At 34.2% G+C, this 17,352-nt stretch overlaps 1 protein-coding gene across 1 annotated transcript; it reads right to left on the reverse strand.

The window, feature by feature from the left end:
• Window positions 1-1,891: 1,891 nt before the first annotated feature.
• LOC140754971 (uncharacterized) lies at window positions 1,892-16,519 on the reverse strand. The gene is made up of 13 exons (XM_073090132.1): window positions 15,692-16,519; window positions 15,017-15,239; window positions 14,694-14,913; window positions 13,819-13,991; window positions 7,211-8,016; window positions 6,371-6,593; window positions 6,048-6,267; window positions 5,340-5,583; window positions 5,092-5,151; window positions 3,468-4,325; window positions 2,947-3,169; window positions 2,644-2,863; window positions 1,892-2,212 (listed from the first exon to the last, which is right to left on the reverse strand). Exons 1-13 carry the CDS (start codon window positions 16,517-16,519, stop codon window positions 1,927-1,929), a joined length of 4,584 nt encoding a protein of 1,527 aa, XP_072946233.1. The 3' UTR covers window positions 1,892-1,926.
• Between the last annotated feature and the right edge of the window lie 833 nt (window positions 16,520-17,352).

Genomic DNA, 17,352 nt, shown 5'->3' on the forward strand with positions numbered 1-17,352 from the left:
AAAAAAAAAACAAAAGAAAACAACAAAAAACAAAATGTTACCCTTAATGTCCATGTTAATAGTGTTCCGAGTGCGATCATTATTCTGCGGCGCGACACCACATAAATTGTCCTCAATTTACGAGCACCAGAAAACGAAACGCCTGTTTGCTTATAAAATGTAAATGTACCCTCAGTGTGGTGCTGACGTGTATCTATTGCTTCTGGGTTTTGGATAAGGAAGCTAAAATGCATATCCCCACAGCTTCTGTAGATCTCAACGGATCTATAAATGCATCCATCATGCCAGGAGTATCGGTGATCGCTAGTGGCAAAATGATGATCGTCTTCATATCATAACTTTTCCGCGTTTCTCCTCTCAGAGTGAGAGAGGTTTAGATCATAGTCCACCGGGCTGTGCCAAGTGCAAATTGGTAGAGATTTAAAAAATCTCTCAAGTGGTTTACTTCACATGTTTTCCTTCGCCGTTAGAGCAATTGATAACGATAACTTTGAAAAATCAGAGCTCATTTCGAATGTTTGAACCTATCGGATTTGAACCTCGGACCGTTTAATTTCAACCACTAGACCGAGTTTCAACCACTAGGTTATGACTAAGGTCGGCGCCCTTGGGGGTTAGTGGGTAAAATCCCACACAACCCATTGTCCCATGGTATCCGGTAACTTTTGAAGGAAATAAAAAAGGTAAAAAGGGCTGTAACAAAGAATAAAAGTAATTCAGTTTATATACCATTCCAGATTGTAACTCTATCGGTACTGCCGTGATACCAAGAATTGAGTTCTTATCTAAATGTTCTATAAAAATAACTTTACGCAAAATGGGTAACGGAGTCCGAACGTTGGCGGAGATAAGCTAATGAGGCTGTAGGTAACTCGATACTGGGAGATGCCAACGGATTCACTTGTATTACCTATATTAAAAACGTAAACTAGAGAAAATTAAAAAAAGACAAGAAATATAAAATTCCTAATTATAAGTATTAGCGAAAAATGCTGAAAGGAGTTGTGAGGCCGATTTTGATAAAAACTAAAACTGCGTCATCAGATTTTTCAAAAAGCCTCTTCCCTACCCGGAAATAGAACGAGTTCATTTTGAAAAAAAAAACACACCCCGTGTTTTTTCAGCATCGGGTAGTGTCGCTTGGAAGCATCAGATTCTGGGATGAATGATTCTGTGTAGACACGACGAATGGATAACCTCTCTTCTTTGGGAAGTCGGTTAAAAAATCCCCAAATACTAAAAATATACTCTATGTTAATCCTACAATAATTTGGACGTATGCAACGAAACATCATATTATGGTAAAATCCGTCAAAACGTTTGGCTCTTTTTTGGTTTCGTATAATCTCGATAAAATTACCCTTCGCAGTTTAAAAATACAAAACTATAAAAAATGCAACGTTTCGACATCACTGCAAAACAAAAAAAAAATTATAAAGATTTCATTACGTAAATGAAGTACTTCTGAAGTCGATTACTAATTTACCAACAATTATTATTTGCTTTTACATAACAACAGGCGCCAATGATATTTCATGCATTTTCACATAAGGATCAGTTCTAACGGCATAGATTTTGCGTATAGAAAACTATTCAATTTATAAAGGTGAGATTGTGTGAAATAGTAAGTCTATAAAGTTTTTTTCGAGCTTTGCGGGTATAAATGTAATTATTTTATTTTTATTTTACACATACATATTTGAACTGTCATAACTGCATTTATTTATATTTTTGGTGCACGTGTCTAAATCATTCAGAACATAAAAAAAACTTGTACCAGGCCAATGTTAATAATTAATAAGTACTTATTATAATGTAAGTAATTAAAATGTAGGTATATTGTATGAAAAAACTAGAAAAAAAATTGGTAAAAAATCAAAACACTTTTTTAAATTGCTTGAAACAATCACGAGTTTTATTTATTCATTAATACATCTTACATTTTATGTTGGAGAGATCAGTTGACAGTGACTTTATTGCTGCATTTATTAAAGAAACTAGTATTATTATTACCAAGACGAAAAATGCTAGTACTATACATACTAATTCTAGTTCGTAGTACTCTGTCCAGGACATGTTCGCTGCGGGTGCACGCAGATGCTTCGCTCCGCCGTGCCGCAGCACGTGCTCCGTCCAAAATATGACGCGCTCCAAAGATGTTTGGGGCTCATCGTGCATCAGCGTTCGTAGTTTGATAATGTTAGCGCGATAACTGAAATGAGATAATAAATTACAGTTTAAACTGAAACCTTTCGTAGTTCGAATCCAGATGCGGTAATCCAGAGAGGTATTGCCACACCCGTTCGTACTTTATATAGTGCTAGGGTCTCTGTTCTGCATTTTAAAAGTATGGTAAGACAGAGACACTTCAGATCAGCGTTTCATTAGTGGTCGATACCATATTGTAGTTAAACCACTTATCAAGATGGACTATATATGCTGCTCTAGTCGACGGTCAAAGATAATTGAAAGGAATGAAGATATTTTTGAATATTTTATGCTATTGTCAATATTGAACCGTTTAAAAAAAACTACACAAAAATAATACTCTTAGGACTAGCGCACGAAACAATCTTAATCCGTTTCTATTTATGAGTATTTTGATTAAATGAAATATCTTTGTAATCATAACATTCTTCTTACCTTTCATCTCTTAAAACAATATTAATGGCATTCCTGAAATCATCCTCGGACATCGTTTTGATATTCAATTTAACTCCAATCTTGTGATGCACATACATCTCCGTGTTGTACCACTGATCACCTAATATGGGTATACCAACGAGAGGAACTCCAGCGTTTATAGCCTCATCAGTTGACTGCAGACCTCCCTGTGTTATAAAAAGTTTAATTTTTGGATGTTCTGGAAAAGAGATCATATTTCAAGTTAAATAAGTGGAAATAACATAACAACTTACAAATTTTAAAGAGACATGAGAAACTTACGAAGTAAGTCGAATTGGGGATACCATTTCGATATTTTCACGTTTTTAGGTCTTCCATTCAATTCATCTTTATCCCACTTCCATAAAACGTCGTACGGCAGAGTAGCTAACACATTAAGAATTATTTTTAACACGTGTGGAGGAAAATATGACGGCTTTACATTGGTACCAAAACTTATATAAATTACACCGTTTTTGGAAGAATCTACATAAGATTTAAGTTCCTGTAACAGAAAATAAATTCTTAAAGTATTTATAAGGCAGCTGTAAAAATAAAAATTGAAGTAATTTATAGTAATTGAGCACGGTGACTCATACATTTATTAATTAATTATAAGGACACGATGACAAAACGAACACTAAGACGAATGAACGAAAATTAGTACTTTAGAACAATTTTGTCGAAATGTGCAGGTGCAGGGTATCAAGAGAGTATTTTACCCGACTGCGATAGAAAGCGTTAACCCTACAAGCAACTTTTGTACACTTAAAACCAAATATAGACATACAGACAATACGTACCTCATGAAGATCACTCTTATTATTTGTATGCAGCCCTCCTAAATATATAAGATTTGGAGCGGTAGGACGATTGAAGTCCCACAGCGGACGAATATTGATAAACGTCATATCAATATTTCTGTTCAATTCATTTAAAGTTGGAAAATTTGGCCCAAAAATTTTCATCAATTGTTTATGGGCTGATTCTCTTTGACTTTCAAAAATTTTTATACTCTTATAATACGAATAATCCTCCATTATCCTATCCCACACTGTAAGATTATTAATTTTTTGACGTAATTGTACTGGATAGAAATCAGGATGAAAAGGATTTCCAACATCCTCAAAAATACCAGGGAAGGACCCGAATGAACTTATTTGTATCACTGGCACTTTATACAAATGTGACCAAAATAAAGCTGCTCTTACACAAGCTTCGATAATTATCAAATCAAACATCTGCTCCTTGTCTTCCAAAATACTTTGAACTTGAGGTGTCTCATATTGCTTGAGTGTTATGTTAGTAAACAAATCCACTATATATTTCGTATACTCGTGATAACTTAATGTTTTTCTGCTTCCCGCTAGTACGAGGTCTTCCCACATGCTATATGATATATCGTGTACATCAATTTCTGTAAAGTTAACTGGAGTTTGATCTTTTGCGAACATAGGATCAGTTGTGATAACGACGACTTCATGACCTCGATTAGCTAGTTCTAGTGTGAAAGGACGAAACACTATTTGATGACTTATTGATGGAGTTGGAAAGACTGCCAAAATCCTTGCTGAATCACTGAATACTATAAATACTGACAAAAACACGACTGTTATAAGTACACTTCCCATATTGAAATGATTGGGGACTAAAACGGTACGAATTTAAATGCATAATATTTTAAATTATAATAGTTTTCATGTCTGCGACATTTTGTTTATTCAGATGCAGATTACATTAAATATTTGGCTTACGTAACACTCTTTATAACATACCAAGACATGAATAAGACAATCATTATGCATAGTAATATTAATTTCAGTAATATAACAATACCCCGTTTAATTCTAGAATTAGCTTTGCCCCGCGGTTTCACCCGCGTTGAATGTCAAGACTAAATGGTCGTTGAAATGTGCTTCTCGGTGCCCTAATTTAATTTAAAGATCTTCCTTAAGGATATGCACGTAAGATAATACAAAAACGTTATTTTTGCCCCCTAAATGCGTTGCCTTTGGTCAGCCGTCCCCTTCGTTCCCGAAAAGCTACACCTCTGGTATGCTGCCTACTGCTAGATTACAATTCTAAAATGTGACATCATTCATAATTACACATTATATTGTAGGCCGGATATATATTTTAGACATTCCAAATCTGAATCTGAATCTGATTTTTTTCGGCGTCACAAAGTCTATTAATAAATTTTATGATCATCTCACGGTAGATATTTTTCATGTTGAAATACCGAACAAGTTGAAATAATAATCAAACATATAGAATATATGGAAATGTAGAATATATAGCATGGTATTCAGAGGATGAGTAACCGTTACATCCGTAGAATAGTTGGTGTCCAAGTATCTTAATAGATTAACGTTCGTTGTTCACTTGAATGAGAGGCCTCACATTGATTGTCCGCATTCGTGATACCTCTATGTAGGACGAAGAAGATTTTTGCTTGGTCTGAGCATCAAACGATATATGAGTTATCTGTGGAGTTATTAAAGCACAACATAGAGTGTTGTCAGAATAATATTGTGTTATGTGTAATGTAATTGTGCATTTTAAAAGTAAAAAAAAAAAAAAACGAAGTTATCAAATTTGCTTCAGAACGAATTATTTATTAATCAAATCATTTTTATTTTTATCTTAAAGAATACATTTGCTAACGATCTTACTGCTATTATAGAAAATATTAATAGTTTTATTAATAGCACGACAGCTGCTACTAGCACTGATAGTGCTATTGATATGAGTTCTAGTTCGTAGTACTCTGTCCAGGACATGTCCGCTGCGGGTGCACGCAGATGCTTCGCTCCGCCGTGCCGCAGTACGTACTCCGTCCACCAGATGGCACGCTCCAAAGATGTTTGGGGCTCGTCGTGCATCAGCGTTCGTAGTCTGACAATATTAGCACGATAACTGAAATCACATAATATTGCAGTCTAAATTTAAAGTTAAAACTTTCGCAGTTCGAATCCAGGTGCAGTAATCCAGAGAGACATACTTTATGTAGTCGGGGGCAGCGTTTGCTTTTGAAGGGTGTAGTCAGACAGAGACACTTGAGAACAGCGTTGTATTTGCGGTCGATACCATATTGAAATCTAACTTCTTATTATATATACTGTAAATTATTTTGCTACTTTAATCTAGTGCTAAATGGATCATCAAACGAAATGAAGACATTTTTCAATATTTTTTATGCTATTGTCAATATACCAATATTTGGAACTATTTTACAAAATTAGCTTATTTCTTTTTAACAATTTTGTGCCTCTGGCTACTATAAATATAAAGTTAGGACTAGAGCAGAAGAGAATATTAATCATTCAATATTTATTTTATAATTAAATTCAATATCTTTAAAATCGTAAAGTTCTTCTAACCTTTCATCTCTTAACACAGTATTAATGGCATTCCTGAAATCATCCTCGGACATCGTTTTGATATTCAATTTAACTCCAATCTTGTGATGCACATACATCTCCGTGTTGTACCACTGATCACCTAATATGGGTATACCAACGAGAGGAACTCCAGCGTTTATTGCTTCATCAGTTGACTGCAGACCTCCCTGTGTTATAAAAAGCTTAACTTTTGGATGTTCTGGAAAAGAGATGATATTTCAAATTAAATAAGTGGAAATAACATAACAACTTACGAATTTTAAAGAAATCAAATTATAAGACTAGAGACATGAGAAACTTGCTTAGTAAGTCGGATTGGGGAAACCATTTCGATATTTTCACGTTGTTTGGCCTTCCTTCCAATTCATCTTTGTCCCACTTCCACAAAACATTGTACGGCAGAGTAGCGAATACTTTAACAATTATTTGTGTCACATGCGGAGGGAAACTGGATGGTTTAACGTTGGTACCAAAACTTGCATATATAGCCCCATTAGTAGAAGAATCGAGGTATGATTTTAGTTCCTGAGACAAATTAAACAACAAACATTATAATAGGTATACATACCAAGAAAACAAAAGATAAGTGAATTATAAAGTTTAATCAATTACTATTAACAGTTTGAAAAATCCTATATCAATTAATTTTTAAAATGGAAACATTAAACAGCTTTTAAACGTTTCTAAATTTTCTAAATATTTTCCAAATTTTCTAAATTCGTATCCATCAAACGAATACAAAACAAACCGATATAATAAGAATTCGTATTTTCTATAAAGTACGGGATCATAGGATAATAATAATAATAATAAGCCTTTTATTTATCTTTAACCTAACCTAGATACATATAATAAAAGTTTAGTAATAAAAACGAGAAATAAAATAATTAAGTTAAAGCCCCTTTAACTAAATTATTATGCGGCCTATACCCGCAAAGGGGCTTTAACTTGATCATAGGATACAATGCGTCAAAAGAAATCAGTCGCCTCTGACTATTACTGTGCCTTTGAAAACAATACGATTAGCTTAATGACGTTATAAAAAGCTTGTTTTTAAACTTTAAAAGTTTATAAACTTTTTCATAAAAAAATATGACTGATTGGCAAAACATCAAATGTACCCACAATATCTACATACATACCTCCTGTAGACCATTCTTAATGTGTGTATGCAATCCTCCTAAATAGATAAAACTTGGAACCCTGGGTCGATTGAAGTCCCACCAGGGACGAATATTGATAAATGTCATGTCTATGTTGTTTTTCAATTCATGTAAAGTAGGAAAATTTGGACCAAAAATTTTCATCAATTCATGATGACCTGAGTCTTCTTGATTTTCAAAAAGTTTAACATTTAAATAATGGGAATAATATTCAGTTATCCTTTCCCATGTCGTAAGATTGTTAAACCTTTGACGTGCTTGTGCGGGATAGAAACTAGGATGAGTAGAACTTCCAACATCTCCATATGCTCCCGTAAACGACCCCAATGAACTTATTTGTATCACAGGAACTTTATAACGATGCGACCATAATAAAGCTGGTTTCACACATTCTTCTAGAATAAGCAAATCAAACATCTGCTTTTTGTCTTGAAGTAAATTTTGAATTTCAGGTATCTCTAATTGCTTTATCACTATATCAGTGAGTAAATCAAACGCAATTTTTAATTGCTCATGATAAGTTTTCTTTTTGCTGCTTGATGCTATTACGAATTTCTCCCATATTTTATATGATATATCATGAACATCTATTTCCGTAAAGTTAACTGGAGATTGACCTTTACCAAACATGGGATCGGTTGTGATGACGACAACATCATGACCGCGTTTTGCTAGTTCTAATGTTATAGGGCTATACACTATTTGATGACTTATTGATGGAGTTGGAAATACTGCCAAAATCCTTGCAGAATCACTAATAATTATTAATACTGACAAAAATATGACTATCGTTAGTAAACTTGACATACTGGAATGCTTAAGGACACTGAAATATCGAATGGATGTATAGAACTAATGATAATTTTCAATTGTACATTATATTGTATAATCAGGTGAATTTGATTGAGGCCACATAAAGTTTTCTATTTTGTCTATGACGTTGCTGTGCCCCGCGGTTTCACCCACGTTTAAGTTATCTAGCAATGTAAGATTTTTATACAATCTCATAAGTAATCGTTTCTTAGTTCATAAAATTTAACAAAATATTGTATTTTCAAAGAGGAGTGATTAGCTCATGAAATTAGCGTGTCGAAGTCTTAAGTTAGTAGTTAGGGCTCGTGTATTTTGGGACGGAAGTTGAACTACGGTGCCTCTTGTAGAAGTAAGTTGGCAAACAAAAACTCCTTAAGACCCTGCGTATCAGAAACTTATTAGCACTTGCTTAAACGGTGAAGGAAAACATCGTGAGGAAACCTGCATACCTGAGAGATTTAAAAAAAATCTCAAAGGTAGGTATGTGAAGTCGAACACGATCGTTGTTTTTGGTAAACTTGACTTATTTAAATACCTAAGGAAAATGAAACATTTTACGGATGTATTATACTTATGATATATTTTACTTGTTTATTATAAGTTTACTCAGGTGCATATGTTGAAGGTCGCATAAAATCTTATATTTTGAACCGACTTCATAACTTCTATATATAAATGTTGGTTTAGTATCGCTCTCATTGGACACGTTGTATACCTACGTCGTTATCCAACGAATTGTTAAAGCCGTGTTATTACCTATAACATTATTATAATATAAATATGTGCAACTTTGATCATCAACTTGATCAAATGCATAGTTTACTATTCAATCCTTACTAATATCGATTTTAATAATGTTTTTTTTTCGTCCAAAACATTGATTCTCCGATTAATCGATCTTAGATCGTCATTCCTAGTTCCCGTGGGATTTCCGGGATAAAAATTATACTATGTCCTTTCTCGGGTCTCAGACTATCTTTGTACAAAATTTCACTAAAATCGGTTCAGTGGCTTAGGCGTAAAGAAGACTCAACAGACAGACAGAGTTACTTTCGGATTTATAATATTAGTAAGGATTTAAGATTTAAGATTTTGATACAAATGTATAGTCGTACGAGCTACTCTTGTTGTGTTACAAATTAATCTAGACTAAATATTAATAACATTAAATTAAGGAGTCATTTATGTACAGAGATTAAATACGAAGCTTGTTCCAATAGATTTTAGTAGGTAGGTAACAACAAAATATTCGTAATTTAATTCTGATTAGTACAGGAAATATTTATCACAGCTTAAACAAATAAGTGTTATTTATTTTAAAATTAGAACTTAAATATTCCAACCTAATTCCAACAAAATAATATGGGTTTTTAAGCTAATACTAGCATGTGACCCATCAGATCTGTGGTGACTATCGTTTATGGTATTTTCAAGAAGATTAGAACAGGAGTTTAGATTTACCTCCATATAGCTTAGGAAACATGGGCTCTACCACAGATGTTTTACTACTTATTGGGAGTAAGTTGGTTCGTTTTCGTAAGTTTCGTTTCTTGCCATCCTTCAAACTGACGTTGGTGCAAATCGAACGAAGTGCCGACGCTGTTGGTGCCAATCAAACAAATAACACTCCTAAATACGATAGACCATTTCTTGATTTGAATTGGTCAGAATATCTGCTACGTTTATTTCCGCCTTATTCTATATATTTATATAGGTATTTCATATTTGAACAGTTATTTCATACGTTACATCTCTTCTGTAAAACTATCAATTTGCTTTGTAATGTTTGAATGCGTTACTTGTAGCTTTAAGTTGTAGTGTAGCAATTTCTAACAATTTGGTTCAATGTATGTTTCGAACAAAGGATATAAAAGCTCTATTCGTATTTCTACAAACTTTGAATATAGACCATTGAGTGCTCTTACGCGCTGTAAGTTTCAACTTAAAGACCAATGAAAAATAATTTGTTTATTTGGCCATTTCTGGCTCTTTTGTAAAAATGTGCATTTTCCAGAATATGTTAAAACAAAATATGCATTTGTAGTATTTTTGCAATGTAACGTACATATAAGGAAATAATATTAATGAAAAAGGTTAACAATTACATTATTTCCTATATTGCGTTATCTACCACGCTGCCGTACTATTTTTAATGAGTACAATGTATATTTTAATACATTTTCCTTCTTAATTTTTGGCCTTAATTAATCATTGTTGTCAAGGTCGGCTACGTATTCGAAATAAAGTAATTCCAGATTAATCTAATAATTTCTGTACAGAATTGTACAAAAATCATTACAATATCACAAAAAACATTTTTTTTTATCTGTATCACAATTGCCTGTCTAACTAAACTTATTTTGTCAAAAGGTAATGGTGAAATTTTTATTTACTGTTTCTTTATAAATTTGAAACACGACGGCTGGCAATCAAACAAACGACTTAGTCTTGTGAGGTCCATTACTATACATAGTTCTCCCCTAATTGATCACTTAGTCTTCAAAATTCAAAGGGTTACCGATGTCTTCATTAAGACATCAGTTCGCTTTATTATGGGGCGGTATCGGCTTTGCCAAAACGTTGTTACTTGAGGACTCTCCTTCCTTAAGTGTCATCGGCACCCCGAACGATGAGCCCAGCTATAAAACAGTCATTACAAGGTCACATTATACTTTGCAGATATACAAGGTCATATCATATCTATTTATGACTTGACCGGTTTCTCGAACAATAGACTATAGATAATCTCTTTGCGTTTTGCGGTTTTTATTGTGCCTTCGAGGAATGGGCCCGTGCGTCATCTCTGATCGGTATTCTGCCGTCATCACGCGAAATCATTGAACTATTATGCACCTTATCAATGATGCCTGTTGAATTGCTTAGTAGAATTCACTTTGATGACTCCCGATTTCCGTTGGTCAAGGTAGGTATTTTTATTACTGGGTCCAATTGTATGCGATGTATTCGATGTTTGAATATTCAATTGTTCGTGGAAAATATTCTAACTTTGAAAGAAATTGGCAACGTCTTATAATGGAGAAAAAAATAATCTTCTAGACTCGGATATATAAATATGGCGCTTGTGCTTATTAAAAATCGTAAAAGGACCGTATTTTATAAAGGAAATGGTGGTGGTGGTGGAACTTAATACTCAGTGGCGAGTGTGGCCCTTGATTAAATTACAAAAAGTACTATACTTACTGATTTCTTGTTTAAATATTAAATAAAACCTGGAAAAAGCCTATACACTAGTTACACAAAAATTTGAGTATACTCTTCAGAATTATATACTTCTAAATACTTTTTATTCCAATCAGTATAGACATTCAAACATACATTAATTCACATCAAGCTGAAAATGAGTTAAATTGTGCAAAACATATTATAATTAAAAAATTACATTCCGGTTCTTGCATAAAACATTTTTTTAACCTTTTTAGTGATGCCGGAACTAACAGTTTAGGAATAGAATATAAAATTGTATTAAAGTATTCATGAATTAAGAAGGTCTGACACTAAATCGTCAAGATTAAAAAAATGGTCTTTAAAATGGGTCTCCCAGGGCCCTATATTTTCAAGGTCTTCCTTTAGGACATATATGTGAAATAATACAAAAACGCTATTTTACCGCCTAAATGTGTTGCCTGTCTGTCTGAGAAAGCCAATTGGAGTCCATCTCAACCACTAATATTTGCTTATAACTACATAGAATTTTCCTTTTTTCATATAAACACGCGTAACAAAAACATAACGAAACGAATAAATAAAAAGGCCCTTAATATTTTTGTCATACATATTTCACAAATAGTAGCCTAGTGATTGGAAACTCGGCCTTTCGCTGTCCACGACCGCAGTTCGAATCCCACATTAGAACTTACAACTTGTTATAAAACATCGTGAGGGAAACTTACACACCTGAGAGTGTTTAGAAAAATGTACTTATAGTATGTGATGGCTATTTAAATACATATGCCGTGTGGTGCCAGCTGCGAATAGCACCACTCCTTCTATTCCCGTGGATGTCGTAAAAGTCGACTAAGGGACAAAAAACCAGGAGATGGGTTTACAGATGGGTAATTACACAGCATCTCTCTGTAAATTTACCACCACACTGCGGTCACCAACATACACAACCAAGCGTGGTCACTATGGTAACAACCCCGTTTGGCAGCTGTAACCAAATCCTGGCCCCCAGTCCCCGGCAGCCCAGCCTGGCTACGGTAGCGGTCACGGTTACGGCGGGACAGGGGGTGCTAAGAACCTCTGGCAGTGATCGGGCTACCATAAACGACGCCTGCTGCACCTGACAACATATAACACCAGGACTCTGAGAAATGATGAGAAAATATATGAGCTAGAAGAAGAGATAGGCAAGTTAAACTGGAGTATTATAGGGTTGTCTGGAGTCCGAAGATTCGACGATCATAAAATCTGATAACTTGCTTTATCATCGGGAGGCCGAACATCTGTCCCAAGGTTGTGTCGTGTTTATTGTCAACAAGTCCCTCGTTAACAACGTAGCCAAGGGTAGCATACCTTAACTCAGAGTATCTAAAAGGTACTCGCTGAAGGTCATATAGGTATATGCACCGTCATCGACACACTCCGACGACGAGGTTGAGCTTACGTATGAGGATATCTCAAAAGCGTTATATACCTTAAAACCGTACTTCACGGTTTTGATGGGGGACTTCAATGCAAAACTGAGCATCCAATATGGCGATGAGTCGAAGGTGGGGCCTTTTGGATATTGTCAACGGAACCACCTAGATCACTTGCTGGCTAACTTCTTGGAAAAGGAAGAATTTTATATAATAAACTCCTTTTTCAAGAAAAAGCCTCAGAGGAAGTGAACCTGGATGAGTCCCGATGGTACTACAAAAAACGAAATTGACTTCATAATGGCGGACAAACGGCATATATTTAACGATGTCTCTGTGATCAATAGGTTTAAGACCGAAAATCACTTCCGGTCGCATCGGATAGTTAGAGTCACGTCAAATACAATAAAACAAATTTTGTTTTAAAATAAATTAAATACACATTTAGGATCAGAAAATCACACAGACACCAATAAACTTGGTTTTAATTTCAAATACGCAACACTTAGATGTTAAAGTAAACGCTCTGACGTCAGACGTATACTCGAGAATATCGTTAAGTTTTTGTATGAAAGTTATTTCCAAGATAATCCGCTTTGTCCGTGAAGCGCTAGTTTGGCTAAGGCGAGTCGAAATATGACATTACGAGGAGATATGTTTAGTAACATCTCGCTCAACCTCCTAAGAGAATCAACCAGCTTGACGTTTTTAGCAAAGGTACGTCAAAACACTTAACAATTGGTGAACATATTTCGCATATTAATTTACGTAAGTAAATTAGGAAAGATTATGAAACCAAAAAATCTATGTGCTACAAATATACCCTATGTTAATCCTACAATTTAGACGAATCATACAAACCTCCTTCAGTACACACCGTAAGGCACACACCTCATATAATGCCAAAATCTGTCAAGGAGTTTGGTGTACTCTTTTTTTCTAAAATACAAAAATGTACAAAATAAAACAGTTCGACATCGCTGAAATATGAAAAGACTAAAAAAATATAAATAATACATCAGTTTTTTTTAAACCACTTGAAACAATTATTATTTATTCATTAATACATCTTACATTTTATGTTGGAGAGATCAGTTGACAGTGACTTTATTGCTACATTTATTAAAAAAACGACTATTATTATTAGAAGCAAGAAAACTGCTAGTACTATACACACTAGCTGTAGTTCGTAGTACTCTGTCCAGGACATGTCCGCTGCGGGTGCACGCAGATGCTTCGCTCCGCCGTGCCGCAGTACGTACTCCGTCCACCAGATGGCACGGTCCAAAGATGTTTGGGGCTCGTCGTGCATCAGCGTTCGTAGTTTGACAATATTAGCACGATAACTGAAATCACATGATATTGCAGTCTGAATTTAAAGTAAAACCTTTCGCAGTTCGAATCCAGGTGCAGTAATCCAGAGAGAGATATTTTATGTGGTTCGGGGGCTTCGTTTGCTTTTGAAGGGTGTAGTCAGACAGAGACACTTGAGAACAGCGTTGTATTTGCGGTCGATACCGTATTGAAATCTATCCTCTTATTATATAGACTGTAAATTAGTTTGCTACTCTAATCTAGTGCTAAAAGGATCATCAAATGAAATGAAGACATTTATCAAAGTTCACACCTATTACGCATCTGTGGGTTTGACACAATTTGACGTCTGTGGGCGGAAGGAGCGGAAATGCGAGGTTAAGAAGCAGAAGAAAAATGGTGATAGGACAGAACGTGTTAACAACTTTAAAGAAATTGTAATAAGCCGCCGTAATTAAAGAAATTGTAATTAGCCACCGTAATATCAATAAACAAGTGGAATCAAGACAAAATCATTTAATTTAACAAGTACGCAACAATCAATATTTTTATGCTATTGTCAATATACCAATATTTTGAACTATTTAACAAATTTGCTTATTTCTTTTTAACAGTTTTGTACCTCTGGCTACTATAAATATAGAATTAGGACTAGAGCAGAAGTGAATCTTAATCATTCAATATTTATTTTATATTTAAATTCAATATGTTTAAAATCGTAACATTCTTCTAACCTTTTATCTCTTAACACAGTATTAATGGCATTCCTGAAATCATCTTCGGACATCGTTTTGATATTCAATTTAACTCCAATCTTGTGATGCACATACATCTCCGTGTTGTACCACTGATCACCTAATATGGGTATACCAATGAGAGGAACTGCAGCGTTTATTGCTTCATCAGTTGACTGCAGACCTCCCTGTGTTATAAAAAGCTTAACTTTTGGATGTTCTGGAAAAGAGATGATATTTCAAGTTAAATAAGTGGAAATAACATAACAACTTACGAATTTTAAAGAAATCAAATTATAAGACTAGAGACATGAGAAACTTGCTTAGTAAGTCGGATTGGGGAAACCATTTCGATATTTTCACGTTTTTGGGCCTTCCTTCCAATTCATCTTTGTCCCACTTCCACAAAACATTGTACGGCAGAGTAGCGAATACTTTAACAATTATTTGTGTCACATGCGGAGGGAAACTGGATGGTTTAACGTTGGTACCAAAACTTGCATATATAGCCCCATTAGTAGAAGAATCGAGGTATGATTTTAGTTCCTGAGACAAATTAAACAACAAACATTATAATAGGTATACATACCAAGAAAACAAAAGATGAGTGAATTATAAAGTTTAATCAATTACTATTAACAGTTTGAAAAATCCTATATCAATTAATTTCTAAAATGGAAACATTAAACAGCTTTTAAACGTTTCTAAATTTTCTAAATATTTTCCAAATTTTCTAAATTCGTATCCATCAAACGAATACAAAACAAACCGATATAATAAGAATTCGTATTTTATATAAAGTACAGGATCATAGGATACAATGCGCCAAAAGAAATCAGTCGCCTCTGACTATTACTGTGCCTTTGAAAACAATACGATTAGCTTAATGACGTTATAAAAAGCTTGTTTTTAAACTTTAAAAGTTTATAAACTTTTTCATAAAAAAATATGACTGATTGGCAAAACATCAAATGTACCCACAATATCTACATACATACCTCCTGTAGACCATTCTTAATGGGTGTATGCAATCCTCCTAAATAGATAAAACTTGGAACCCTGGGTCGATTGAAGTCCCACCAGGGACGAATATTGATAAATGTCATGTCTATGTTGTTTTTCAATTCATGTAAAGTAGGAAAATTTGGACCAAAAATTTTCATCAATTCATGATGACCTGAGTCTTCTTGATTTTCAAAAAGTTTAACATTTAAATAATGGGAATAATATTCAGTTATCCTTTCCCATGTCGTAAGATTGTTAAACCTTTGACGTGCTTGTGCGGGATAGAAACTAGGATGAGTGGAACTTCCAACATCTCCATATGCTCCCGTAAACGACCCCAATGAACTTATTTGTATCACAGGAACTTTATAACGATGCGACCATAATAAAGCTTGTTTCACACATTCTTCTAGAATAAGCAAATCAAACATCTGTTTTTTGTCTTGAAGTAAATTTTGAATTTCAGGTATCTCTAATTGCTTTATCACTATATCAGTGAGTAAATCAAACGCAATTTTTAAATGCTCATGATAAGTTTTCTTTTTGCTGCTTGATGCTATTACGAATTTCTCCCATATTTTATATGATATATCATGAACATCTATTTCCGTATAGTTAACTGGAGATTGACCTTTACCAAACATGGGATCGGTTGTGATGACGACAACATCATGGCCGCGTTTTGCTAGTTCTATTGTTATAGGGCGATACACTATTTGATGACTTATTGATGGAGTTGGAAAAACTGCCAAAATCCTTGCAGAATCACTAATAATTATTAATACTGACAAAAATATGACTATCGTTTGTAAACTTGACATACTGGAATGCTTAAGGACACTGAAATATCGAATGGATGTATAGAACTAATGATAATTTTTAATTGTACATTATATTGTATACTCAGGTGAATTTGATTGAGGCCACCATAGATTAGTAAAGATACTTCGCCGCCTTGAAATTGAATGAAGCCGCAAATGGCTTATTATAGTAAGTTCTTTTTTTGAATTATTGACAAATAAAAACATTTTTAGAGAAAATTTACGAATAAATAACTAATACTGCGTAATTTACATAATAAATAAATAATTTATAATAGTAATTTCAAATATTTTAGGGACATTTTAGCACGGAGACGTGGTAAAACTTTTTTACGCAACTATTTCAATTCTCAAAACTGGGTACATTTTCTTGTTAGGAGTGAGTAATCGTTACTAATCTATGGAGGCCACGTAAAGTTTTCTATTTTGTCTATGACGTTGCTGTGCCCCGCGGTTTCACCCACGTTTAAGTTATCTAGCAATGTAATATTTTTATACAATCTTGTAAGTAATCGTTTGTTAGTTCGTAAAATTTAACAAAATATTGTATTTTCAAAGAGGAGTGATTAGCTCATGAAATTAGCGTGTCGAAGTCTTAATTTAGTAGCGTGGACTCGTGTATTTCGGGACGGAAGTTGAACTACGGTGCCTCTTGTAGAAGTAAGTTGACAAACAAAAACTCCTTAAGACCCTGCGTATCAGAAACTTATTAGCACTTGCTTAAACGGTGAAGGAAAACATCGTGAGGAAACCTGCATACCTGAGAGATTTAAAAAAAATCTCAAAGGTAGGTATGTGAAGTCTACCAATACGCACTTGGCCAGCGCGGTGGA

The sequence above is a fragment of the Epargyreus clarus genome, unplaced genomic scaffold (assembly GCF_041222505.1).
Source record: "Epargyreus clarus isolate Ecla_fem2 unplaced genomic scaffold, WU_Ecla_fem_2.2 ptg000032l, whole genome shotgun sequence".
Lineage (NCBI taxonomy): Eukaryota > Metazoa > Arthropoda > Insecta > Lepidoptera > Hesperiidae > Epargyreus > Epargyreus clarus.